The 26,687-nt window shown below is 46.3% G+C and overlaps 1 protein-coding gene across 2 annotated transcripts in view; it reads left to right on the top strand.

Annotated features, from left to right (window-relative positions):
* The window catches only part of SWAP70 (switching B cell complex subunit SWAP70), a 77,061-nt gene extending 67,825 nt beyond the window's left edge, over positions 1-9,236 (top strand). For both annotated transcript variants that reach the window (XM_079104291.1, XM_079104292.1), the window contains 3 exons: positions 4,305-4,503; positions 5,909-6,005; positions 6,311-9,236. In XM_079104291.1, coding sequence (XP_078960417.1) covers positions 4,305-4,503; positions 5,909-6,005; positions 6,311-6,417 — 403 coding nt within the window. In that variant the 3' untranslated portion in view covers positions 6,418-9,236. The remainder of the gene's footprint in view (positions 1-4,304; positions 4,504-5,908; positions 6,006-6,310) is intronic.
* Positions 9,237-26,687: the final 17,451 nt, after the last annotated feature.

Below are 26,687 nucleotides of genomic sequence, written 5' to 3'. Positions count from 1 at the left end.
TTTGTTTTTGTGTGTTTTGTTTTTGTTTTATGTACTGATGGTTGAACACAGGGCTACTTTACACTGAACTACATCACTAGTCCTTTTTATTTTTATTCTTAAACAGAGTCTTGCTAAGTTGCTGAGGCTGGTCTCAAACTTGCAGTCCTCCTGCCTCAGCTTCCCAGTTGCTGAGATTACAGGTATGCACCACCATGCCCAGCTTGAATAAGGAATAATTTCAGAGTTAGAACCACCTTACAAAGGTTTAATTAAAAAAAAAAAAAAAAACCTCACGTGAGCCTCTCCGCAGATTTAATGAATCAGAATTATCTGTGGATAAGAAAGAGACATGAATATTATTTAAAAAGCTCAGCCTAATTATTTTATGTCCTCTTATTTAAGCAAATAGCAAAATGGTTTTAAATGTAACTACCATAGGTAGCTCTGTTCCAGTAGCTAAAAGTACAGCACAAAATTTTAACTTTTAATTGGTGTATGAAGGCTATTTTATGAATATAATTATTTTTTCTAAATCATTTCTAGTTTTTGGAACTTGAGATGTACAAATTTGCCCCATCTAGTGGTCATTTTTAAGAGAAGCAGGTCCTTTTTCTCCTGAAGTCCCTGAAGACGCCCTGATTCAGAGACTGTCAAATTGGCATAGGGGACTTGTGCCTTGCTCCTCAGGATTGGCCTGGGTAGGAAAAAACAAGGAAAGTAATATATATAGAAACAATATATCTACCTGTGAGGGTAGATACAAATATTTAATATTTTTAGTTATAGATGGACGCAATACCTTTATTTTATTTTTATAGTTGTATGTGGTGCTGAGGATCAAACCCAGTGCCTCACACGAGTTAGGCAAGCACTCTTATCACTGAGCCACAACCCCAGCCCATGAGGGTAGGCAGATTTTTGAGGCAGGATCTTACTGTATTGTCCAGACTGACTTTAACTCTCAGGTTCAAGTGACCGTCCTTCCTTCTCCCAAGTAGATGCAGTGTCATAAGTTTCTCCAAGATAGCTTTTATAGTAAATTATTTCAATGTAATGACTTCGATTTGAGCCATCTGGGTCTTGTAATTTTTTTTTTCATTCAAATTCAAATTTTTAAAATGTTTAACCCTGAAGGTTACCTAACTGCCTCTGAATGGGGTACTCAAAAGAAAACTGTTTTAACACTTGGAAAAAATCAACTATTGAAAAGTTCTTGAGACTGAGCCATAATCCGTCCCACTATAACTTTTACCCACTGAAGTTCTGGATCTCTAAGGCCTAGGAGCATCCTTAGTCATGACTGCATTCCCAGTAACTGGTGCAGTACCTGGCACACAAGGAATATTTTTTGAATGAATGCATGGATCCAAGTTTTACCTGCTGTGGCCATGTGGACCCAGAGTCTCTCTTTCAAGTTGTAATACTTTTTATATGTTTGAAGGCATTTAGGTACTGGGTTTCCGAGTGAGGTGTGGGTACTGATTCCCAGCTGTGATACTTTGTTTGTAGCTGTGTACTTTTAGAGAAGTGTTTCACTACTTTGAGCCTTCAGTCCCTTATTCAAAAAATGAAGTAATTGTCAGCTCTACAGGTTTGTGAAGATAAAATGAGGTATAATGTTTAGCATAATGTTTGGTGGTCACTCAGTGAGATGCTTTCTGTTCCTTTATCTGATTTGCAGATGGGGAAAGTAATTCATGTATAGAATTTCAAAATAATTTTCAATATAGAAAATCAAAAAGATGTTGACAGGCTGGAATGATAGTTTTAGACCAATAAGATAGTTTAAAATATCAAAGAACAAGTACTGGCTTAATAACAGTTCATTTGAAAGATCCAGAGTTTCACTTCCCTGTGATGTGGTTGCCAAAACCTCACGTACTATTAGGTAGCTTTAACAGATGTGAAGTGTGCAGAGCAAATGAAGCAATAGTCTCACAGTAATATAAGAGCTGTTGTTTACTCTGCACTTGCTCTGTGGCAGGCATGTAAGTACCTTCCATGCATTATCACATTTGCTTCATCAGCACACCTCTGAAGATAGATATCATTTCCATTCCTTTTTTATTTTTGAAACAGTCTTGCTTTATTGTCTGGCCTCAAAACTCCTCTTCTTTTTTTAAATAAATGAGGAAGCTGAAGCACAAAAAGAGTGAGGCACTAGACTTCAATTATGGGTTTGTTTGCAAACCACAGAAACTGACTTGGATTAGATGAAGTAATAAAATAATTTATTGGAAAGTTCTTAAACAGTTCACCAGTTCCACAGAAAGGCAGGTGGGCAGGCTTTGAACACTGGCAGGAACCAGACTGGAAGAGTCTATTAACCTGGACTACAGCTCAAACCAGGCCATTGGAAGAGCTGAGAAAGGATGCCACTTCATTGGTAGTGGATGATAGTAGTACCATTGCTTCTGCTGCTGCCAACAAAGTAAATTCTGCACTGTCTCTGGTTGTGTGTGTCAGTTGCTTCTGAGTCAAAGTTCTAGGAAGGGCATCCAGTTAGCCAAGCTCAGCTCTTGTCTTCCTTGTGCCCTGGCTTGCAAGGGCAAGAAGGGTAGCTTTCTGGTGTGTGGCATCTATAATGGGAGATGACTCTACCTCTCATGAAGATTCCTAATATGGTAGATTCCCTAGACACCTGAGAGGGTTCAGGTGCTGGGCAGCGTAACCACCTGCAAATGTCCATTCTCCTTCCATACTTTACGATTAGAATGAAGAAACAACCCTTTTGATCTTGCTCACTGTTTTATCCCAGTATTTACAGGAGTACTTAGAAGGTATATAATAAATGCACATTGAATGAGGGGATAAACTTCACACTGGTCAGACCACATCTGTAGTACTTTATTCAGCTGTATATACAGTCATACTCCAAGAAACATGAAAGGAGCCTAGTGTGTGTCTCAGGAAGGATATTGCATATGAACACTGGGCCCCATCCTTGGGCTGGCACTGGTCTACTTGGGGAGGCATTCTTAGCAGGAGGGAGAGCTACTTCCAGTTGCTAAAAGGTGATCAGGGCATAGAGGGAGCAGATTGATCATTTGTAGAAGTATAGATAATGGATGGGGAAGCTCATGTTGGTGTTAGAAGAAATTGAAACTGCCCATAAATGTACTGACTGACTCATGAGAGTATGAGTGCCCCCTTGGGTAGGGTACTGGAGCAGATTGGGCAGCCGTCTTTGAGGAGGGCTTAGAGGGAATTCTGTTGCTGGTGTGTGTGGGGGCTGGGGCTGGAGGAGCTGGAGTCAGGTAAAGGCTGTGTGGTCTGTTACTCTATTTCCCTTAAATGGCAGATGATGCAGTAAACGACTTGCCATGTGAGTTGAAACCATATGGCTTATTATCAAATTTGTATCCTGACCAGGGTTGGCATCTCAACACACCATCTGCACTTTTTTTTTTTTTTTTTAAATTGTAAACAAATGGGATACATGTTGTTTCTCTGTTTGTACATGGCATAAAGGCATACCATTTGTGTAATCATAAATTTACATAGGGTAATGTTGTTTGATTCATTCTGTTATTTTTTCTCTTTCCCCCAACCATCTGCACTTTGAGTGCAGATTTGGGCTATGTGCTGGTTTATGTACAGCTGGGTAATCTCAAATGGGTAGCCTGTTACTGAAAATAACATTTGGAGTCAACATACTTCAGGTTGAAATCCATTATGACCCATGCAACATGGTTGTAAACCATTGCTTCATCTGTAACTTGGGGATAATACCTTGCAGAATTGTTGGGGGATTAGCCATAATGAAGGTAAAGCATCTGGCATATAGTAATTGTTCAGCAAATAGTATCTGTTATTCTCCTTTGTGTTAACTCTTTCTTCCTTCATCTTATTACTTTAATTATCAGAATTTTCCCCCTTGTTAATAGATCTTTATTAGGTGAAGAAACATTTAAAGGTGTAGCAACCAAATTTCAAAACTTGGCCCCCCCATCTGGTAGGTGGATGACCGAGTACAGGTCACATAACCTTTGTGCCTCACTTTCTTCATCTCTAAAATGTGAACATTAATAGCACATAAGTTTACTGTGAAGATTGATAGAGAAAATACATTTGATTCTTAGCTCAGTTTCTGGCACACATTCAGCTTTGCATAAATGTTATTTTCCTTTTCAAAAAATGGTAAAATAGTGGACTGTATACCAACTTAGTGAATAGGAGCATCTGGCTCCCACTTTCCTCTTTGTGACATGAGAGGTGCATTAAACAACCTTGAATATTCTCTTCTCTGAAATTCCTCCTTCAAATGCTAGATTTGGTGTGGTGCCTTGGCAGATGTGATCTGAGTCTCCTTTGCATTGCAGGTTGTTGGAAGAAGAGTCTTCTAAGAGGGCAGAGCTGGAAAAGTGGCACTTGGCACAGCAGCAGGCCATTCAGACAACTGAGGCAGAGAAGCAGGAGTTGGAGCACCAGCGTGTCATGAAGGAGCAGGCCCTGCAGGAGGCCATGGCACAGCTGGAACAGCTTGAGCTTGAGCGGAAGCAGGCTCTGGAGCAGTATGAGGTGACTGGGCTGGTCTCTGTATACTCTTTATTTTATTTACTTTTTTCCTGTGGTGCCAAGCATCGAACCCTGTGCCTCACATGTGGCAAGCACCCAGCCTGATTTCAGGCCTTTTTTTTTTTTTTTTTTTTTTTTTTAAAAAGGGATTGAACCCAGGGCTTTGTGCATGTGAGGTAAGCACTCAGCCAACTGAACTATAGCGCTCCCCCCCCCCCCCCCAACACACACTCTTGAGTTTGATTCCTTAAAAACATTGTTCAGGGGGCTTGAGTGTAGCTGAGTGGTAGGGTGTCTAACATGTGAGGCACTGGGTTTGATCCTCAGCACCACATAAAAATAAATAAAATAAAGGTATTATGTCCATCTACAACTAAAAATATTTTAAAAGACACACACACATTGTTCAAGCTGGGTGTGGTGGTGCACACCAGTAATCCCAGCAACTTGGGAGTCTGGGGCAGAAGCATTGCAAGTTCAAAGCCAGCTTCAGCAATCCAGTGAGATTCTGTCTCAAAATAAAACAAAGTACTAGGGATATAGCTCCGTAGTTGAGCACTTGCCTTACCACGTCCTGTGCCCTGGGTTCTATACCCTGTGCCAGAAAAACAAACAGAAAAGATTGTTTAGTAATGCCTAGCTGTTAGTACAAGGCTGTAGCAAGAATCAGGAGGAAGGAGAGAGGAAGTTTTTATAAGAGATGAGGTGTGTCCCTCAGAGTCCAATGAGGAGACAGGAACCACATAGTAATGTGAGCAAAAAAGTGTAATAAATACACTTATTAACCATAATAGAGGATTATCTACCAAGACTCGAGAAGCAGCTGCTGCCTCCAGGCAGAGGCAGAGTGCTGCAGGAGTCCCTTGCTCCTGGCCCCTGATCGCAGCACTATGATCCAGGCCTCCTTGGGGGACACCACAGTGGCAGAGGGAGTGGCTGACTTGCTAGGCCACCAGAACTTCTGGGGAAACTGCTCTTAGGCACTGGTTACTCCCAGGGAGGTGCCACTGAAACTCACTGGGGGTGACAACAAGGTTGTCCTGAGTACCAGCTTCCTTCCTTCAGCACCTGTTACTGTCAAAACTGAAATGGTGCCAACTAGTGAGGGAAGATTATTCTAGTAACAAGGCAGTGGAGACTGATTCGAGCTGAGAGTGGTAGATATGATGGAAGGGTAGGCTTTAGTGCCAGATGACCTGGGTTCCAGTCCTTGCTCTGCTGCTTCCTCTTGTGTGACCTCAGGCAGTTTCCACTGCTGTACACGGGATAACCACAGTTCCTGCTTCTTAGAGTGATTATTAGAGTTTAATGCAATAACCCATGGGCATATAGTAAGTAACTAGTTTTTATTATTTGATTCTCAAACTACTTATGTGTGTGCAAAGTCCAAACTCCACTCTTGTTCCAGGGAGTTAAAAAGAAGCTAGAGATGGCAACTAATAAGACCAAGAGCTGGAAGGACAAAGTGGCTCATCATGAAGGATTAATTCGATTGATAGAACCAGGTAATAGGTTTTTTGAAGTAATCATATATTTTTAAGTTTAATTTTGTTTTATTTGTGTATTTGAATTGTACTTAAATTAAAACCATTTTTGGCCCAAATGTATAAACATGAAACTGTTCAGAGTACATTTCTCTTGGGCCCAGATAGTCTTCCTTTTGCACAGCCTCTTATCTTTGACTCGTATGAATTTTTTAGCTGTTCCTCAGATAAGAAGTAAGGTAAAAAGTTACCATTTTGTCCATGGAGAAATGAATATAACTGAAGAATATAATACTACCTGTGTTTAAAGCATGTTTGTCTTTTAGGTTCAAAGAACCCTCACCTGATCACTAATTGGGGACCTGCCGCTTTCACCCAGGCAGAACTGGAGGAGAGAGAGAAGAACTGGAAAGAAAAAAAGACTACCGAGTGACTACTCATAGCAGAAGTCCCCTCAGTTATGCACATACTGAGTATGGCTGGAGAGCTTTATGCTAAAGGCAAAAGAAACTGGCTTTGCTGCTTCTAACTCTTTTCTTGGTGCCTCTAATGGGGTCAGTATGCTGAGGAGCTCTTCCTGCAAATACGAGCTTCTCTGAAAAGGACAAAAAAGTCAATGTTAAGTTCTTTATTTACTTTCTTTGAAAACTTCAGCTTCTGAAAAGTACATTTGGCTCAGATTCTTTTCTGTGTGAGGCAGAGCACAGATGCACGGTCAGCTCTGTCATCTGCAGGGTGAGAGCAGTGGGGTCTGGGTGCTCAGTATCACCGAGTAGTCAGAACCTCTTTGGACTGGGTGCCAGCTGTTTCTTTTGGCAGCATGTTTCCTTTGAGTGTTTTTTTTTTTTTTTTTAATGAGATTGGCCTGTCTTCTTGGCATCCATGCCCGTCGACCTGGCAGGCCTTTGACCACAGGTGCTCTGATGAAGGGGTCATGGAGTCACTGCCATCCTTCTGGCATTTCTGGTCATCCTTCTGGACGGATCTGGCAATTGAGGTTTCTGAGCTTACTGAGAGAGTTCTTTCCCTGAGCATCATACATTTGGCATGTATCATTCCCATTGCCTTCCCCTCACCTCAAAGAAAAACATCCTCTTGGCTCAAAAACTCTCAACCTAATTCTATCTCGGGTGTTCTCTCTCCCCTTCTCTCTAACAAATGATGTGTTACTAGGACACCATGTATTACACCATGGGGTAAGAGGATTATGTTGAGTGTAGAAAGGAGCCAATTTAAAATAAAAATTATTTGGTTGATTTATAAAGCAAAGTTGCCCATATGTGTGTAGTTAGATTTAAAATGTCATAAAGGGGAAAAAAGTCATGAAGATGGTAGCATGTCATTATAGTAGCCCAGTCATAGCTCTCATTGGGTGGGCAGCTTTTCTGCCTTTTCTCTTCCTGTGTGTGACAGGGAAGAAATATCTAGTTAAAATAAGTGAAGCAGGAAAATTGGGGTCATAATTTCTATATATCTGATTTGAAAATAAAATTGAGGAAGTTTCTCATGTGTAATTTGTCTTTGGATTGAGAATCATATTTATGGAATCAAGCCAATACTAGTTATACTCTAAAAGCATCAGTAACTCCATGGACAGCCATGATGCTTAAAATGAAAAAGCAATATGGGGATAGCAGGGTGTGGTGGTGTATACCTGTGACCCTAGCACCCCAGCAACTCAGGAGGCTGAGGCAGGAGGATCACCAGTTTGAGGCTAGCCTGTCTCAAAATAAAAAAATAAAAAGAACTGACAATGCAACTTGGGGGTAGAATGCCTCTGGTTTTAGTCCCCAGTACTGAAAAAAGAAGGAAAAGAAGAAGAAGAAAAAAAAAGAGCAAACATGGGAGTAATTCAGTTGTTACACAAAGGCAGAATTCAAGTCCCAGCAAGTATTAAATGGGACAGAACTCAGGCATTCTTTAAGTGCTTGCATAACAGTGGTGAGGAAGCAATTCCAAAAGGATGTGTACATCTAGAGTGGATGGTCTTAGAAATTTCAGTGTATATATTTACTTACATGAGAGGGAACTGGAATATAATTCCATATATCTTTTATGACTGGAAAATATTTGCCAATGAAATGCTCTTTAGAAATTTGTCTTAAGGGCTGTTTGAGAAAAAAAGTAACTTTATTTAATGATCTCTTATCGTTGTCTTTATAAAATTTAGATTTTTATCTAAAATATCTTTGTATCATGTGCTTTCCAAATTTAATAGCTATTTTGGGTGTTGTTTTCTGTTGAGCCACTTATAAGTACTGTTATTTAGTAACTGGCAGGTATGTGAGACCAACTGGAATGGAACCTTTCTTGTGGTTTGATTTATCACACCAGGGGACCTCAGTGTCCTTCATAAAGGATGAGGAAAAGATACCTTACAAAGAAGCCAATGACCTACATGACCTTTCTGAGGTAGAAACCATGTGGACTTGCAGTCCAGTAACCTAAGCCTAGGGTGGGGTGCAATGTATGAATTTCTGCTTTTGGGAAATGGTGAGATAGACCATCTACCCTTACAGAGTGTCCCTCCTTAAAACCTGGCTTGTTGCATAGCTGCAACTGAAAACATGACTTGGGGCTTAGCTGCTCCAGCTGTGTCCTCCCATGGACCTTACTTTGTGGCCTAGGCCATCAGCCTGAAGACTGCCTGCTTTCTGGTCACAATGTGGGCCTTGCCTTGACTAAGCAGTCACTCCTGTGTTGGTGCAGAAAGGTTTCTATTTATTGCAGTGTTGCTGATTGACATCCCAGCTTCCATGGCACTATATCCAGAAGGCAGGAGCCCCTTTAAACAATGTATAGAAAAGGCAGCACAGAAATGAACTCCGTCAGTCCAATTTGGGGTGATATTTTTATATTAATCAAATTCCTCCTAATACTTAAAATGGTTTTACTTTTGTAATTACTGTACAGAAAATTTCAGGAGTGCTTGAATGCTTGTCATAATCAGGCCTTTTCCTTAATAAGTAGAGACATGATCATTTCCAGGAATTTTACATGAAAAAATTTTAAAAACATGTTTTGTGATTTGCAGTATGGACAGGGAACAAAATTTAATTTTCAAACATTCGTGTCTAAACATTGTACAATGTAACATGCTCAGCTTTCTTAATTTTTTGCTAATTTTTCTAAGATATATTAAAGGTGTTTTATATATATTTTTTTGTAGTAAAATGGACCCAGTAAAAAAAATTAAAATGTCAGAACATCATACATTTTGAACTGTCTGGTTTAATAAAACAGTGGGGTACAGTTGTGTGTCTGTGTGTGTATTTTCATTTAATAAGGTGGACTTTGGTTTTGGGACACTTCCTGAAAACACTGGGTTAAGACCCCAAGAAATTAGCTCTGGCCTCCTGTTTGGTGTTTGAGTCACGGATGTGGGGAAACCATGGCTGATGTGTCAGCTCACAAGCGGGAACTTACAAAGATGATCTCTCCCTCACTGTTGCTGTTACCTCCAAATCCTCTTACCTCTGTTTTCTCAGATTTTCTTTTCATGTCTTTCAGTTTTTCCTTCACCAGCGTAAACTGTGGGTTTTTGTTTTGTTTTACGTGGTTGCCAACATTAAAACGCATGTTGTGGATGAAGCAGGCCCACTCAGTCCAGCTTGATTGTGTATTGGAAAGCTGATTTTTCCCTTATAGAGCAAGGGAGAGGAGAGGTTGGTGTTGGCCTTTCTGTGAACTCTTCTTTCTTAGACAGTGGTTTTCAGCTGGGGGCAGATCTGCCCTCTGGTGAACATTTGGCAATGTGTGGAAGCTTTTTGGTTTTCACTGCTGGCATCTAGTAGGTAGAGGCCAGGGATGCTATAAGACATCCTACAATGCGCAGGACAGTCCCCTGTAACCAAATTATCTGGCCTAAAATGTCAGTAATGATGAGGTTAAGAAATCCTGCTCTGCAGAAAGACAAGTCCTATTATCTAGAACACAGCAGGTTTTTGGAGTCAGGGTTTCCCTTTAGTTGTCCTAGGAGTTGACATTGATCACTTTGGTGTAAGTGGAGCACACCTGAAAGAGTATTAAAACGCTTTCTACAGAAATCTCCGGATATTGTGTTACCCAGAATACAATAGGCTCTTGGAGTCAGGGTTTCCCTTACTGGGTCTGCTGTGGTCTGAATGTGTCCCCCAAGGTACTTGTGCTGGAAACTTTGTCCCCAGCTTTAGTAACTATTGCTGGGAGGTGGTACTTAATACCATGTGATCAGGCTGCAAGAGCTCTCCCTAGTGAGTGGATTAGTGTTATCGTGGGAGTGGATCCATTATCATGAGGGTGGATTTGTTATAAAAGCATCTTGGGCCTCTCTCACTCTCCTGTCCTCCTGCCTCTGACCCTGTGGTGACACAGTTGGAAGCCCCTCACCAGATGTCACGTCACTTTCCAACTTTCGAATTGTGAGAGACAGCTTACCTTTCTTTATAAATTACTTAGTCCTTGATATTCTGTTATAATAGCAGAAAAAGGACTAGTTCCAGGAGTCCCTGCCCTACAGTGTAAATGGGTCCCCCCGGAAGGGAGAGTTTGTTCTGAGAGCTGGCAGAGAGTCCAGTGTGGGGCAGTGGGCCGAAACTGATGCCTTTCAACATAGATCAGAAGGGAATTGCTTTATATGTTGTATGCTGCAGTTTTATTTTTTCCCAAATTTCTTCTTGGTGCATTATAATTATCCGTAATTGTGGGATTTATTGTTACACATTTGTACATGCACCTGGCAGACAGTGGCTTTGTGTATGTTGTAAAGTCTTTCTGGGATATGGGTTCCCAAGGTGTGAAGCTGCCTTGGCCCTGGGTTCTTCCACGAGTGTCATGCACAGGGCGGGGCTGACAGCTCTAGCTGCTGCTGGTAAAGTGTGAATTGAAGATTTGCCGCCCAGGGGGTGAGGTGTTCTGCATCGCACCGGGGCTTGTCCTAACTGGCAAAGCCCTAATTTTACTGTAAGGTTATCCCAGCAGGTACGCTGCCCCAGTGGGGCAAGGGTCAGGTGAACAATACTAGGCCCCGGGGAAGAGGTGCTTGCTCCACAGCTTCTGCAGGTGTGGAGTCAGCGCACACAATTTGTTGGAAGAACCAGTCTTGAGAATAGTTTAAGGAATACCTGTTTTCTCTCTCACACCCACTACTCCTTGATTTTTATGTTCAGTTTGAGACTGTAAAAATGACCCTTCATTTTTTTCCCCTTTTGTCTTTTATGTAAATATTTTAAAGTCATTTTGACTGAACTGAACAATCTGCATACATGGACTATCATATAGAAAGCAAAGTTTTAAAATTATGATCCAGAAATGACATTGAATAATTTATTTCTACCTAGAAGGTAAAGAATTGATGAAGATCAATTACCTGTAAAAAATTAAAATAATGACTTGTGGCAGATATCAAAAATAATTTTATTATGGCATATCTATAATTCCATAAAGGATTTTAACATGTTTAATTACACAAAGGTACAGTTTGAAAATAATTTATTTTGGCAGGGTCACCAGTGTCAGGTAAAATATAAACCAAATGTTTCAGTTCAATCTAAAATACAAAATATAACGTAGGTTGAGAAAATTCCTTTCTCATCTTGGTTTGCTGAATATTTCATCCTGCTTGGAATTTGCATTTGGTCAAACTGTTCTACATCTACTTAGATAATCTTACGATTGCCTTCTTTAGTCCATTGATATGGAAATAAATACATACTGATTTTTTTCAAAACAGTATATTTACACTCTGAAATTATCTTCTGTATCATGGAAACATACTAGCTTACCCTTATTGCCATAGAAGTATGAAGACACAATATTTCATAGACATTAGTCACTGAAACCCTTGCCCAAGTTACTGAAATTTAAGCCAAACTGATTTATTTTTTAAAGAATTTTTAAAAATATATCTTTACAAATAGAGTGCAAGGTCATGTTAAAAATCAGTGCTTGTTTTAAGAGAACAGAGCAAAATTCCCTTTAACATTTTTATCTATGAAAGTCCTGAGTTTGAAAGCGTCATGGAGATGTTTACATCCAAATAAATAATAAAAATTACAATCCAGCAGAAAAGGCTTCTGAATAGGAGCCAGTGATCCTGTCATGATGACAGGTATAGATACTTAGCGAGACTCTATTGTGGACTGTGGACTATACCAGGTTCTTTATACACATTATCTGAAATCTTCACTACAATCCAATGAAGTGGACACTGATATCCTCATTTTGCTGATGAGAAAACTGTGCCTAAGAAAACTTAAGTCTCTTGCCAAAAATTTACATGGTTCTCAAAATCAGGATGTAAGCATCCCAAATGCCAAGGCCAGTATTTGTTCCACCCAAGTACATTTTCTCTGTGTACTCTACTATTTTTGTTGCATGCTCCATCCTTAAGGAACTTTGAATCATACTAATTTACTTATAAATTATAAGCATAATTATCTAAGTATAAATTAGATACATATGTAATGAAGCCTACTGAAATAATAAAAATTTTTCAATGATATAAAAAAAAAAAAATGACCCTTCAACTTTGAGAGACTATTCAGCAATAGCTACTAAAGCTTAAGACAAACAACTACCCTGTGGCCCAGCAGTTCCACCTGAGAGAAATGAAGCCTATGTCCACCAAAGACTCATACAAGAGAATTCATAGCAGGCTTTGTTTAAAATAGCCCCAACCGGCTGCAAATTAGTGCAGCCACTCTGGAAAGCAGTGTGGAGATTCCTTAGAAAACTTGGAATGGACCCGCCATTTGACCCAGCTATCCCACTCCTTGGCCTATACCCAAAGGACTTAAAATCAGCATACTACAGAGACACAGCCACATCAATGTTCATAGCTGCTCAATTCACAATAGCCAGACTGTGGAACCAACCTAGATGCCCTTCAATTGATGAGTGGATAAAGAAACTGTGGTATATATATACAATGGAATATTACTCAGCCATAAAGAATGATAAAATTATGGCATTTGCAGGCAAATGGATGAAATTGGAGAATATCATGCTAAGTGAGATAAGCCAATCTCAAAAAGCCAAAGGACGAATGATATCGCTAATAAGTGGAGGATGACACATAATGGGGGGGAGGGAAGGGTTAGTGTTAGGGTTAGAGTTAGGGTTAGGGAGGGGGGCAAGTATGGAGGAAGAAAGTACTGTATAGAGGGTAAAGAGGGGTGGGAGGGGTGGGGGGAAGGAAAAATAACAGAATGAATCAAACAACATTACTCTATGTAAATTTATGATTACACAAATGGTATGCCTTTACGCCATGTACAGAGAAACAACATGTATCCCATTTGTTTACAATTAAAAAAAATAAAAGCATAAATAAATAAATAAATAAATAAATAAATAAATAAATAAATAAAATAGCCCCAACCATAACCAATCCAGATCTCCATTAGTAGAGACAAATACACTGTGGACAACACTGAAGTTAAATAACCTGTTACTAAGAGATGCAGCAACATGGATGAATCCCACAGATCCTGTGGAGCAAAAAGCCAAACGAGCACACACTGTATGATTCCACTTATATTCCTTCTCAGAACTTGAAACATGAATCTGGACTTAGAAGTGAAAATGATGGTTACCTAGGGTGGGTGGTTGTTGGCTGGGCACACGTGAACTTCCTGGGATGCTGAGAATGGTGGTGGTTACGTACGGAGAAGTTCCACTACGAGACTAAATCACAATTTATTAATTTAAGAAGAGCCTGTAGGCTGGGCACAGTGGTGCATGCCTGTAATCCCAGTGACTCAGGAGGCTGAGGCAGGAGGGTCAAACGTACAAGGCCAGCTTCAGCAATTTAGCAAGACCCTGTCTCAAAATTTTTAAAAGGACTGGGGATATAATTCAGTGGTAGAACATCCCTGGTCTCCCTGCCCATCCAGCACTGGAAAATAAATGAGCAAACCTAAAACAAAAAAGTCTTGACTTCAGACCCAAGATTGTTGAGTGTACTGGCTGAAGCCTCTAGAATGCTAAAACTGGCCGGTCCGTAGAGATTAGCCGGCCCAGGACTTGCTTTTGGCAGAGGACATAGCATGCCTATGCTTCTAAAGTTCCTGACCCTCTTCTAGGATGTTGCTCCTTACACCCACCTGCAGGTCCCCTCCTTACATTAGAATGTCAGTCATTTTATTGCTCAGTGAGTTGTCATGTCCATGCATCACTCCTACAGGCAGGGAGAACTTTGACCCTTTCCAGTCCCGTATTCAGCTTCCATTGACCCTTTTGGGGTTGCTGAGTCTTTGGCCTTGGGTAGTGGGTGCATTTGTGGTGGACACTAAATTCTAGCCCTGGGCTAGACTCAGCCTCCTTTTCCTGTTTCCACCACACAGATGCATTCTATGGTCTCACAAGGCTGTGCACCACAGGAATGCAGGCCTTCCTCTTTGTCACCTCCTCCTCCGTAGCAGTCCACAGGCCAATAGAGGGCCAGCAGGACAGTGGGAGAGGCAGAGGGAGGCTCTGCCCAGCCTCCATGCCCTGTAGCCCACCCCTCTTCCCCATCTGAAGTCTTCTTTCCTGTCCCAATTCACCCTGCCTCTCCCCTAGGGGCAACATTTTCTGCTTTGCCCAAGAGCCCATGCTGGGTTTTAGAGAGCAGCCTCTGAATCCCACTTCCTATGTTTTTCTTCCTCCGCTCTCAGTCAGGAGCATCCCCCAGGGACCCCATCCAGCTCCCCCAGGAGACTGTCTATCATAGGCTGGTTTTGGGGCTACCAGGACTGCTGTCACCTCCATGCTCACTTGTTCCCCAGTTGCTTCCAGAAGTCCTGACAATGAAAGAGCAGAGTCATTGTCCCCAATTGCTAAACTGGACTCGCTCCTGGATTGGAAGGCATTTGGGTCTGAAATATTTGTTCACAAGGAACACACAGGCTATCCAAAAAAAAAGTATAGAGGAGCTCCACAGCTCCATAGTCCTCATTGCTGTTTGCTGGCAAATGGCTGCAGGACAGTGAAGGGACTCAGAGGGGCAGTGCTTGCACCTCTCTCCCTGACCCCAGTCTGGCCTTTAAAGTACTAAGCTGGAGGAGCCTGGGCTTCAGAGTCAAACAGACCTGAGTTCCAGGCACGCTTCCAGCTCCTTGTGTCACCCCCAGTGGATGGGACTCAGGTTGTGCATTCTCAGGAGGGTACTGCACAGGTAATGTCCTCAGAGTGTCACACTTAGAGGGGCACTGGCCATCTGCCCCTTAGGTGAGGGGGAATGCATAACGTGTTAAAGTTTTTCCATGGTACTGACACACACTCCCCACCCCCCACTCTGATGTTATGTCAGGGTACATTTTCTTCAGAGAAATTTAGAAGGGGACTTTCCATCTCTGCTGGGTCATATAGTGGGGATTTTGGTTGGTGGGCTGGCAAATTCTGAGAAAATCCAGCAGGTGATTGGTAGGTTGATCATGCATGGCTTCTGGAGAGTTAGGGAAATACCTCAGGTGCTTCCTGCGTTCCCAGAAGCAGGTCTGCAGTTTCTGAGGTGACCTGCAAAGGCACGTATTTGGCCAATGTCTGAGTAGGTAACTGAACAAATGAGGTCCTTGGGTGAGGCCAATGGCCATCTCCCCTGTCACACTGCCCTTTGTAAGATCCCAATGAGGCTGTGGAGGGGATCTCAAGGGACTCTGATTGCCACCTCCCATTAGACCCCCAAAGACGCAGGCCTCTACTCCCTGTTCAGGAGTAGAGGTTTCCTTGGTGGCAGCTGCAGTTTTTCTCTTGTGGTGGCAGGAGCTATTCTCTCAGCTTCCAGCCTCAGCTAGCAACTATGGCTCCCTGTGCCCCTGGGATGCTTTTGCTGTTTCTGCCTCAGCAGCTGCAGGGAGTCTGCACTGAGCTCCCAACTTCCTGCTCTGTAAGACAGGGGTGGCTTCCCTCGTGGCTGTTTATCCAGCATATGTGCTAGGTAGGTCTAGTAAATGCTTTTGAATATTCCATTTCTGATATCAATGTCTTGCCTGCAAATCTGTTCTGGGGCTAACTTCCAGCCGGCCCTCTCGATTTTGAATCAGGTTGACCTGCAACTCAACTCTTTTCTCAAGAGTGTCTGATCTACTTGGAGATCTGCCCCACCCTACCATGAGGATGGAGACATTTTTTTCCTTAAAAGAAAAAACAAAAAACAAAACAAAACAACAACAAAAAAAACTAATCGCAGCACAGGTGAAAGAGGGACCATGAGCTCTGTGGCTGAAGTCCTAGTCTGTTTCTCCTAGAGACTTCTGGGAATCTTCATGCAAACATTTATTAGGAAGCCGAAGAGTTCTAGAATTCCCTCCATGGTCAGACTGATTTGACCCCTTTTCTTCCTACCCATGTGATAAAAAAACAAAAACAAACAAACAAAAAAAAAACTAGCTTTTTTCGTATCACAAAGTAAGACACACCCAAAGTGGCAAGACAAGAACAAACCGCTTCGTTATGGGCTCACCCCAGGACAAACTAACCTGCTAGGACAGGTGCCAGTCTCACAGCCTGCGCTCTTGCGCGGGGGAGCCTGGAGCGCGCAACCTTGCGCTGGCGCGGGCGGCCGCCAGGTGGCAGGCGTGCGCCGTGCCGCTGAGTTCCAGCCGGACAGGGCACTCGGTGGGTGGATGGTGGCCGCCCGGTTCCTCACCGTGAGGAAGCCACAGGCACCGAGCGCCTGCTGGGAGCCAGCCTGACTTGTCATTTTATCTTTGCGACCCAGAGAATTGACGCTGTTTTCCTATTTTACCGATGCTGAAAATGAGGCTCAGGGAGCCAGGAAGTTGCCCAAAGGGACGCAGGTAGTGCGGGCCCTGGGACCTCCCCACCACTCCGACGGGGCCTAAGGCATGGATGTGGGGGAGTCATTCAGGCAGGATCGGGTGACCACCCTGTCCCTCGAGCCCCTAGGGATTTCCCTTAGAAACTCGAGGAGGCCCTGTCATTCATGACTCCAGGTCCCACCTCCTTTGTCCTTTTCCCTGTGAGTACCCGGGATTGGGACAGCCTCTCCTCTCCAGGGGTGGCGGCTGCAGTGGTTGGGGGGAGGGCGAGGGAGGGAGGAACAGCCAGAAAGCAGGGGCCTGTTTCCTGACTCCTTTGACCTCGGTTGTCTCTGAGGAGGCCCCAGCAAACCAGCGAGGTCATCTAGGGCGAAATTCCAGCTTGAGCCCCCAGCAGTGGCTTCAGTTTTCTTGATAAGACTCAAGAAGGGACACGGAGTGTCCTCTCCACACCCCCACTCTGTCAGCACCTCGACTCTTGGGAAGCCTCTGCTGCAGACAGCCTGACTGGGAGAAGAGACAAAGATAGACACAGGACAGATAAGGACAGAGACAGCCAGGGAGAGATGGAACAGAGGTGAAGATGGGGCAAAGGCCTGCCGGGAGACGGTTGGGTCTGGAGCCCCAGAGCCTCTGAAATGTTTCTGGATCATTAAGAACAATGTTATTGTGATGAGTGTAACAGAGAGGTTTGGGATATGGCAGAGATGGGGTTGGGCTGGCAGCTCGAAGGCCACGATTCTGAACTCCTGAGCCTAGTTCCAGATGTGTGTGACCCTGGCACTTGTACTCCAGGGTAATGGTGGAGCCAGGACAGAAGGTGGTTTCTGAGTCTCCAGGAGGCCAGACCAAAGAGGTTGAGGGTGGCAACATGGAACCTTTTTCCTGTGGTGAGGGGCTGTGGCAGAGGACCCTGGAGGCAACTGCTATTGGTCCTAGACAGCTAAATCTCTCCTGCTCGCCTGAGGTCACCCGGCTCTGGAGTTTCGACACTCATACTCTGTGACAGAGTATTTGCACCCACCCAATATTGGCTGTTTGTTTTGGCAAGTGAGCCAGGCCAGTGGGCTACTGGTTGCCATGTGCAGCTGAGTCACGGCCACTTCCCCACCCACTGGGGAGCGGGAGCCTCTGTTCCTGCACACACAGGCCCATCCACACAGGTGCCCAGGGATGCCGTGTGAAGATGAGTCACCACTCCCTGCTCAGAGAGCGCGTGCCTGTGCACACGTGCACACAGGTACTGCGCACACCTGTGCACCTGACTCTGAGTCACCAAACCAAACAACCCTGGGGGAGGGCACCGAGAGTGTGTCCTGCCTTCCCTGTTTAGATGCAGATACCCACATGTACTCGTATGGATGTAGGCCCAGCGAATCCTAGTGTATGCCACATCATACTAGGGGTCAGTGTATACTTATGGATTGAATAATTGAGTGTACAAACCGACAAACAAGTGGCAATACAAGTGACAGCCTGGCTGCTTGGATACTTGGCAAAATTGGTCAGGCGGCTCTGCAGGGTGGGTCCCAAGCCCTGTCTCTGTAGGGAGTAGTCTTGCTCCAAATATAGCCTCCGTGGGCGGGCAGGGAGCCAGGGCTGTGTCCCAGACTGTGACTTCACTGGGCCTGAGGCCCAGCCTCTGAGGAGTTGCAGGAAATTCACAGAGAAGAGGCCCCAGCTTTCTGTAGCCAGGGCTGAGCTATGAGACTGGAGTTGGTGGGGGACTGTGTATTTAGAGTTGTCACTTGCTTAGGGACTTAAACTGTAGGACAGAGGGCTCTGCAGATGGGCCCAGGGTGCACTGGTTCTGGGTTGGGCTTCCCAGGAACTCCCTGCCCTGGGCTGATGTGCAGGAGGCACAGTGCCACCTGAGAGCTGGGGCACACTGCTTGAGCTGACGTGCCCAATTGCAGAACAGAAGCCCCCTGCTAGACTCCCTCATTTGGGCAGGGCCTGCCTTCCAGCCTGGGCTTGATCCCAGGGCTGCTCAGTCTCTCCTTTTAAATCTTCATAAGCCCTTGTACCTCTGCTCTAGTTCATCTGGACTATTGCAGTATTACCCCAACTGGTCTTCCCACTTTTAGACCTGCCCCCGCTAATCTATCCTGCAGACAGCTGTGGAGTCATCGTTCTAAGATACAGGTCTGACTACAAGTTTTCTGTTCAAAAGTCTTCCTGAAGCTCTCCAGCTGCTTAGGAAGCAGATCAGATTGCCTCAGACTGGCCCTCAAGACCCATCTAAGCTGGCTCCACTCTACCTGGGTGTTCTAAAAGGCTGACATGGGGATGGATAGTTGGTCACATGGATTCATGGTGACAGGTGGATTCTAGGATGATGGAGGCTTATAGGGCTGAATGGACTAGTGGGCTTTTGGATTCACAGACAATTGGAGGTATGGGTGAAGGGAGGGTAGATGGAGGGAATGAGGGATGGGTGGATGGATGGTTGGAAGGATGCCAGTCAGGTCAAGGTTATTTTTGTTACAAAGAACGAAAGAACCAAATATCTTCAGGGAAGGGGAGGGATGCTGGTGGGAATACAGGGACCACCTTGTAGACATCATTGACATTCAGGCCTCAGGGGAGATGGGAACTGGGAAATCAGGAATGACCACTCTTCATCCATCTCTGGAGGACCAAAAGTTCTCCCAACACCTGTTCTTTCCTCTGCTGGCTCCTCTGTGCTGCTGTCCTCTGCCCAGCTGCCCTTGTGACATGGCAGCAGGCCTCTCAGCCATTCTTGCTCAGCCCTCTCCAGGTGGTTATCATGTGCTTATGAATGTGCCTGTTTGCACCTCTGCAAAGCTCTTATGTGCTAAAAAGTATACAGTGACCAGCACAGAGTCACTGCCCTATGGAGCCGACAGGGCTTGACCCAGGGAGAGCAGTGATGGCCAGTGCCCTGGAAGGAAGAACATGGGGATAGTGGGGTGCATGGAGATTGTGGGTTGCCTGCTCAGCCAGCGTCTCTACCAGGAGAGCGTTCCATCAGAGATCTGAAGAAAGTGACGGGGGGGAGCCATAAAGACGTGGGGTGGGGGAGGTGGGAATGGTGTAGGAAGAACAAGTGCCAAGGTCCTGAGGTGGGGCCTCTTGGCACATTTGAGCAGCATCTGTGAGGCCGGGGCAACTGAGGCCGGGGCAGCTAACGCCGCGGGAACAAGAAGGGTGGCAGAAATCGGATGGTGTAGAATCTTGCTAACTGTTGTGAGGACTTTGACTTTGACCCAGAGAAAGAGGGAAGGCAATGGAGGACATTCCCCAGGGGAGAAGCGTGGCCTTGTGTTCTACAAAGGAGCTCTCTGGCTACTGTGCTGCTGGGCTGAAGGGGACAAGGCTGAAGTGGGGAGAGTGGCCAGGAAGCTATAGCATCCCAGGACAGGCAGTGGCTCAGGTGAGTTTAGGGTGGATTTTAAAGGTAGAACCAGGGTTTTGATTTGCTGGGGATGGGATGTTGGTGTGAGAGAAAGGAAAATTCAGGCGAGCACACCTTTAAGATTTTGGCCAGGGCAGCTGTAAAGATGGAGTTTCCATTTGTGAAGAAGAGAAAGTCTTAACTTTTGGGAACGTTAGAGGTGCGGGGACAGGAACTCAATTTTATCGAGTTCAGGTGGTGATGCGCGATGCTGAGGGTAGTTGGATGTGAGTCTAGGGTTCAGGAAAGAGGGCTGAGGTGGAGTTACAGTTTGGAACTTGTTGCCATTTCAGTGACCATTTCAAAGCCATGTGAGTGAATGAGGTCACTGAGGAGAGAGTGTAAATGGAGAAGAGGAGATTTGAGGAATGACCCCTGCCCATCCAGAGTTAGGGGTTTGGGGAAAGAATAACCACCAAAGGGGACCTAGGAGGAGTGGGCAGTGAGGGCGGAGTAGAAAAGGAGATGCGGAGGAGGCCAGTGTGCAGAGAGAGGGAGGGAATCGTGTCCGGAGCTGCTGATGGGTCCTGAGGGATGAGGACCGAGGAAGTGGCTGGACAGCGGCTCCTTCGCCTGCAGCAGGTCAGCATCGCCAGGCTCTTGCGCAGAGAGGCACCCAGATCCCGTGTGCTCAGCATGACCATCAGCTCGGCCCTGTGGTAGAGGCCACTTCACGTACCTCTTGGATAACCAGGGCTCAACACAGGGATGCAAGAGCACCTGGCAGTCCTCCTGAGCCACAGGGTCACCTGAATCCTACTCTCAAGATGGGACACACAACAGCTCAGTGGCAACTGGAACAATAGCTTATGTTGTTCAGGATACAGCTGGTGCTTGAAGTACCCTAACTTCTCCGGCATACCTGATATTCATTCCCTTCAAGGAAGAGAAGGTGCATGATTGGTCCAGTCTGTCACCATCCAATAGACAGCCTCTTTAGGGCAGTTTATGTCCAGCTATTGAAGTTATATAGGATATAGGTATGCATGTGTGCAGTGGAGCTGTATCTGTGTAATATGTCTGTATATACTATACATGAGCTATTGTATATATTATAGGCATATAATATATGTAAGACTACACACACACACACACACACACACACACACACACACACACCACACAGTTGCCATTAGTGGAGAACCAGCCCCTGGTCTAATGGGTTGTCCAGGGAATTAGAACTCATATCACTTAATATACATGATAGAGTCCTGATGCAGAAGGAAATTGCTTGTCCAGCTACCTCAGAAAGGGATGCTGAGGGTTGTGGGTACAGGCGTAGGATCCCTAACCCCAAAATCTGAAATCCGTAACTTTTTGAGCACTGACATGGTGCCACTAGTGGAAATTCCACATCTGCTCGCAGGTGATGGCTGAAGTCAAGACACAGGCACACTAACGATATTCTTTAAAATCCCCTTCAGGCTATGTTTATTTATTTATTTTTTAAAAATTTTTTAGTTGTCGATTATAAATAAAATAAAATGTGGTGTTGAGGATCGAACCCAGAGCCTCACATGTGCGAGGCAAGCGCTCTACCACTGAGCCCAGCCCCAGCCCTCAGGTTATGTTTATAAGGTGCACATGAAACATAAATGAATTTCACGTTAGACTTGGATCCCGTCTCCAAGATTCCTCATTAGACACATGAAAATATTCCAACATCTGAAAGAATTGGAAATCGGAAACACTTCTGGTCTCAAGCACTTTAGATAAGGGTTATCCAATCCATATTCTTTTTTAGTATGTGTGGTTGTGAGAATAGTGAAGAGATGCTAGCTGTGTGTGGTAGGAGTGAAGGAGTGTTCAGGCTGAAGAGCCAGCTGATTGGAGTAGACAGATGCGCACAGGTGACTAGACATGTTAAAGTGGGTGGTTGGTGGCTGACCCCGAACAGACCGAAAGGGAGTCTCCCAGAGTATGCCAGGACCTTGATCCTAGACTTCCCATCCTCTGGAACAGTGAGGAATAGACCTGTGTTACCCATAAGCCTCACAGTCTGTGGCATTCTGTCACAGCTTCCTGGACTGACTCAGAATGGACTGAGAAATGGATGGTTAGCTGGCAACTCTTTAGATGGATGGATGCATGAATTTTAGGTTCATGAATAGACAGCAAATGGAGGGGTAGATGGTTTGATCCCTTATGGAAGTGGGGCCTCAGAGTCACCTGGAAGCTTTGTTTAGCACAGACCTTTGGATCCCACCCCCACAGAATCTGCATTTCTCACAAGATTCCAGGTAATACCATATTCCTTGTCTAGGGTCATTCTCTGAGAACCACTGCCCCATGGGATGCTGGGATCGTCCCGCTCCAGGAGAGGTAGGATGGAGTAGGTAGGTTGGAATGGAAAGACCTGGGGCCTTTGGACTCAGGTATGTTATCCAGCAGATCTCTGGGCTTCTGTCACTGGCAATGGGCCCATGCCTGCAGTAGGCCCAGGGCCCAGGGCTCTTCTCCAGAGACTTAGCACCCTTCTTTAGGGCCTTGTGGCCCTCCTTTGTCTGTCCAGCTATTTCTTAACTCTTGCCCTCAGCAGGGTGTGTGTGTGTGTGTGGCCATCTGAGGGTGCTAGGCCTTGGTTGTGGGGAATATACAGGAATTAGGCAGGGCCACAGCCAGACCTGTGCCCAGGAGCTGTCTTTGCGGGGTTGGAGATGTTCCCTTTGAGGCCTTGTGCCCACTGGGCCTCGCTGATGGCCCTCTGAGTTGCTGGAAGCTGCTCCTACCTTCCCTAACCTCAGCAGCCCAGGGAAGCTTTGCCTCTAGGGCCAGAATGGGATGGGGCGACTCTCAGGGTTTCCCCCTGCCTGCCTGGGAGTGACCTGTGTGTTCTCTCTAGCTCAGCTGCTGCCCTGCTGAGTGACCCTAGCATGCATCCCTGTGTTCTCATAAATGTCTTTGTATTTGTCGTCCCTGCTGTCTCAGTTGTTGTCAGCCTCTCATCCCAGCAGAATCCTTCTCAGTACTTGAATATGCTGGTGTCACCGGGTCTTTAAAAACAAATGAAAGCCCCTTTTCTCAAGTCCACACCCATCAAGGGCTGCTCCAGTTCTCCCGTCCACACTGAAACCCCTCCAGAGTTAGTTTTCTACATGCAGGTCCTTGTCTCCTCCCTCTCACACGCCTGCAGCCTGGCTTCCCCGTGATTCTCAACACTCAAGCAGCACCCCCGAGCCAGGGCACCACATCCCCATGGTGCATGCTTTTTGAGTCTTTCTCTTAGTTTTCCCCTGGAGCAACCAAAATCCTGAAATTCCCCGTGTTTCTTTTTCTGTTTTTTCTCTCCACGTACTGGGGATGGAACCCAGGGCCTTGTGCCTGCGAGCTAGCTCCCAGCCCGCCTTGCTCAGCGAGCACTCTTCTCCAGTCCCCACCTAGCAAGCATTCCTCTGGTTCCTGCTCCAGCTCTGCTCTTCCTCTTTTGCACCAGGTTCTTCGCCCATTCACTGGGCCATCAGATACTAGTGGCCTTAAGGCATAGGTGGGGTCCTCTCTTGTTACTCCATGCTTTCCCTCTTGGCAGTTCTGTCCCTGTCCTCAGGTGGATCTCCCGCTCATTCCTCTCCCCAAGTGCTTGACTTCTGCACTGGGGCATCTGAAAGGCGCCTGTGACTGCACGTCCACTGCCTCACTGGTGGCCTTTCACTCTCCCCACCCCAGCCTTGGTCATCCCTCTGTACAGCTCAGTGAGAGGCGTCGCCATCCAGCCGGCAGAGTAGCTCAGAATCCTAGGTCTGACACCTCTGTCCCTCAGTCTCCTTAGCCGACTTGTCAGCAGTTCCTCTTCAATTTGACCTAAACATGGGCTGTGGAATCCTCAGTCTGCCATCCCACCCTCGTCCAAACCACCAACATTGCTTCCCTAGACCATCACAAGCCTCTTGGGGGTCTCTCCACAGCTCCCCATGCCCTTCCAACTCATCCACCACCTTGCAGTTACTCTGGGTCTGCTTTGCTGCCCAGGGACAGGAGACTGACCATAGGAGGGGTCGGTCCGCTCAGGGTCGCAGCTGGGCTGAGTCCCAGGCCTCCCCCTCTGGCCCCAGTCTCTGCCCTCTCCAGGGCAGGAAGGCAGACCTGCATGTGGGCCGGAGGCCTGCTAGACGCAGAGCTCAGCCAGGCCTCCTGGGGAATGGAGAAGAGGCTCTGAAATCTGCAGTATCAAGTTTCAGAAAACATGGGGTCAGGGTCAGCAGAGCAGCTGGTAATGGGGAAGGCCAGGCCCAGCTAATTTCCTGTCAGAAGGGCCCAGAGGCCCCAGCCCCTCTCTGGGCTGGCCGCAGGGGAGGAGATGCCGGGAATGGCTCACATTCCTCTGGCTGGGGCTGCTCCGAAGCTCGAACCTCTGGGGACTGTGGGGAATGAGGAGGTGGATCTGCTGCGGCTGGAGTCAGGGGCTGTCCGCAGGGACCAGGCATCTGTTGTTCAACCCTTGGGCCTGGATCAGGCCAAGTTCTGCAGAGGGGGCACAGTCGCAGCTGCAGGAGCTGTGAAGAAATAAGCCTAGCCGTACTTCGGATGAGGAAGCAGGCCAGGTCCGCACAGGATCACACAGAACCTCATCCTGAGTCCTGAACAATTGGTTCCTCTTGCTCAGGCTCGGATTTCCTGGAAGGCTCAGCTGTGGCCCAGCTGTGCCTGGGCTTCCCTTGAAAAGGAGCCAGGAGCCCTTGCCTCCAGAGTAGGAGGGACCTCTGAGGTGCTCTGGCTGTAGGTGGGTGGCCACAGCATGATGGGGGCATGAGGGCTAAGTCAACGGGGGGCGGGGGGCTTCCGTCTTCTCTTTGTAGGGCCCAAACTCCCTACGTCCACGGGAGGGACGTTATGTCCTGGTCCTGTCCCCAGGCTTTGAATGGTCTTCCAAGTGGCGTGGCTAGTCTGGATGTGAAGGAGGGATCACAGACCCCTGTACTCTCTAGTCTCCACACCAAGGCTGGGTGGCTGAGGGGAGGTGGGAGGTGGGACTCAGACAAGCCTGTGTTCAAGTCCCAATTCCATCAGGTACTACAGTGTGACCTCAGACAAGGTCATTTAACTTTTGGGAAGTCCAGTTCCTCCCACCCCGGGATGCATGTGGCCTGCCCCTGAAGCAGGGCTGGTCACTCCCTGCCTGCCCATTCTTCCCCTACTTGACTCTGAGGCCAGGGCATTCTCTGGCACCCTGGGCATCAACCAGACAGTCCTCAGTTGCATCTCTCCTTCTTCCCCATCACCTAGGCCCCAAATCCTGCAAATGCCACCCCAGCCCTGATGCCTTTTCAAGTCCTGATGATGGTACAGCTCCCCAGCCCACTCCCCAGCACGAGCCTCGTCAGGGGGGTCTTTCTAAAACTCACAGCACAATCCAGCTTAACTCCTTTCCTTCCCTCCTCCATGTCACCTACACACGGCCATCTCCTGTCCTGTAACACTCAGCATAAATGCCACAGGTCAGGAAGTGTCCCTGACCCCAGGGCTGGTGATGAGCTCCTCCCACCCTTCTGCAGGCCCTGCCTGCACACCTGGCATAGCTCTGGCCACAGTAGATATCATGCCTTGTAGGTGTGGTCGACTGCCACTTTTACTTGGGGTCCAGGTGCCCAGAACAGGCATCAGCACAAGCACTGATAAATGTATGTTGAGTGAGTGAACAATGAACAGGTTCTGAGTGTGGCTCACTCAGAGTCGATGCCTTCCCATAGTCCGCAGGGAAGAGGCTGAGGGTTGGAAGGAGTGTGTGAGTTCAGGGCACGCTGACTGCTGAGGCCCTGGGCAGGGAAATGATTTCCAGCTGCCTCCCACTGGTGAGGCCCAGGCTGCCAGTGTCCCCCTGTGCAGATCCAGGCCAGTGACAGGGCCATGGAACACATCGCTCCCCACTACCACTTGCTAAACTCAGCTAGGGTTAAGCGAGCTCATTAAATCAGGTGCAAACCAGGTATGGGTGGGCATGTGTCCAAAAGACTGCCTGTGTACGTGCAGAAGGTGTGTCCTGGACACTCATGCCCTTGTCTGTGTTGCTGTGTGTGTAGGACCGTGTGTCTGTGGGTGCCTCCACCCAGGGCCTCGCAGCAGCCCTCACCTTCCGCAACTTCTGCCCCTGCCTCGCTCTTACCTCTCCCTAGGCCACCCCAGCTCGGCTTCCTCATCCTGGGCGTGTGCCCACTGTGCTGCTCATGGCGCATCACTGACTGATCTGCATGATGCTGTCTGAGTTTGTTAATACTGTTGTAACAGATTATTATAAAGTTAGTGCCTTTAAACAACACATTTATGGGGTCGGGTGTGGCGACACATGCTTGTAATTCCAGCAAATTGGGAGGCTGAGTCAGGAGGAGTACAAGTTTAAGGTCAGCCTCAGCAATGTAGCAAGACCCTAAGCAACTTAGACCCTGTCTCAAAATAAAAAATAAAGGGTTGGGGCTTTATTTATTTATTAAAAAATAAAGCTCAGTGGCAAAGTACTTGCTAAGCGTGTGTTAGGCATTTAGTTCCATCCTTAACATCCCAGAAAAATAAACAAATGAAATGAAGGCATTTTGTCCATCGATAACTACAAAT

The sequence above is a fragment of the Sciurus vulgaris genome (genome assembly GCF_902686455.1).
Source record: "Sciurus vulgaris genome assembly, chromosome: 11".
Taxonomy (NCBI): domain Eukaryota; kingdom Metazoa; phylum Chordata; class Mammalia; order Rodentia; family Sciuridae; genus Sciurus; species Sciurus vulgaris.
This window is presented reverse-complemented; position numbering and strand designations above follow the sequence as displayed.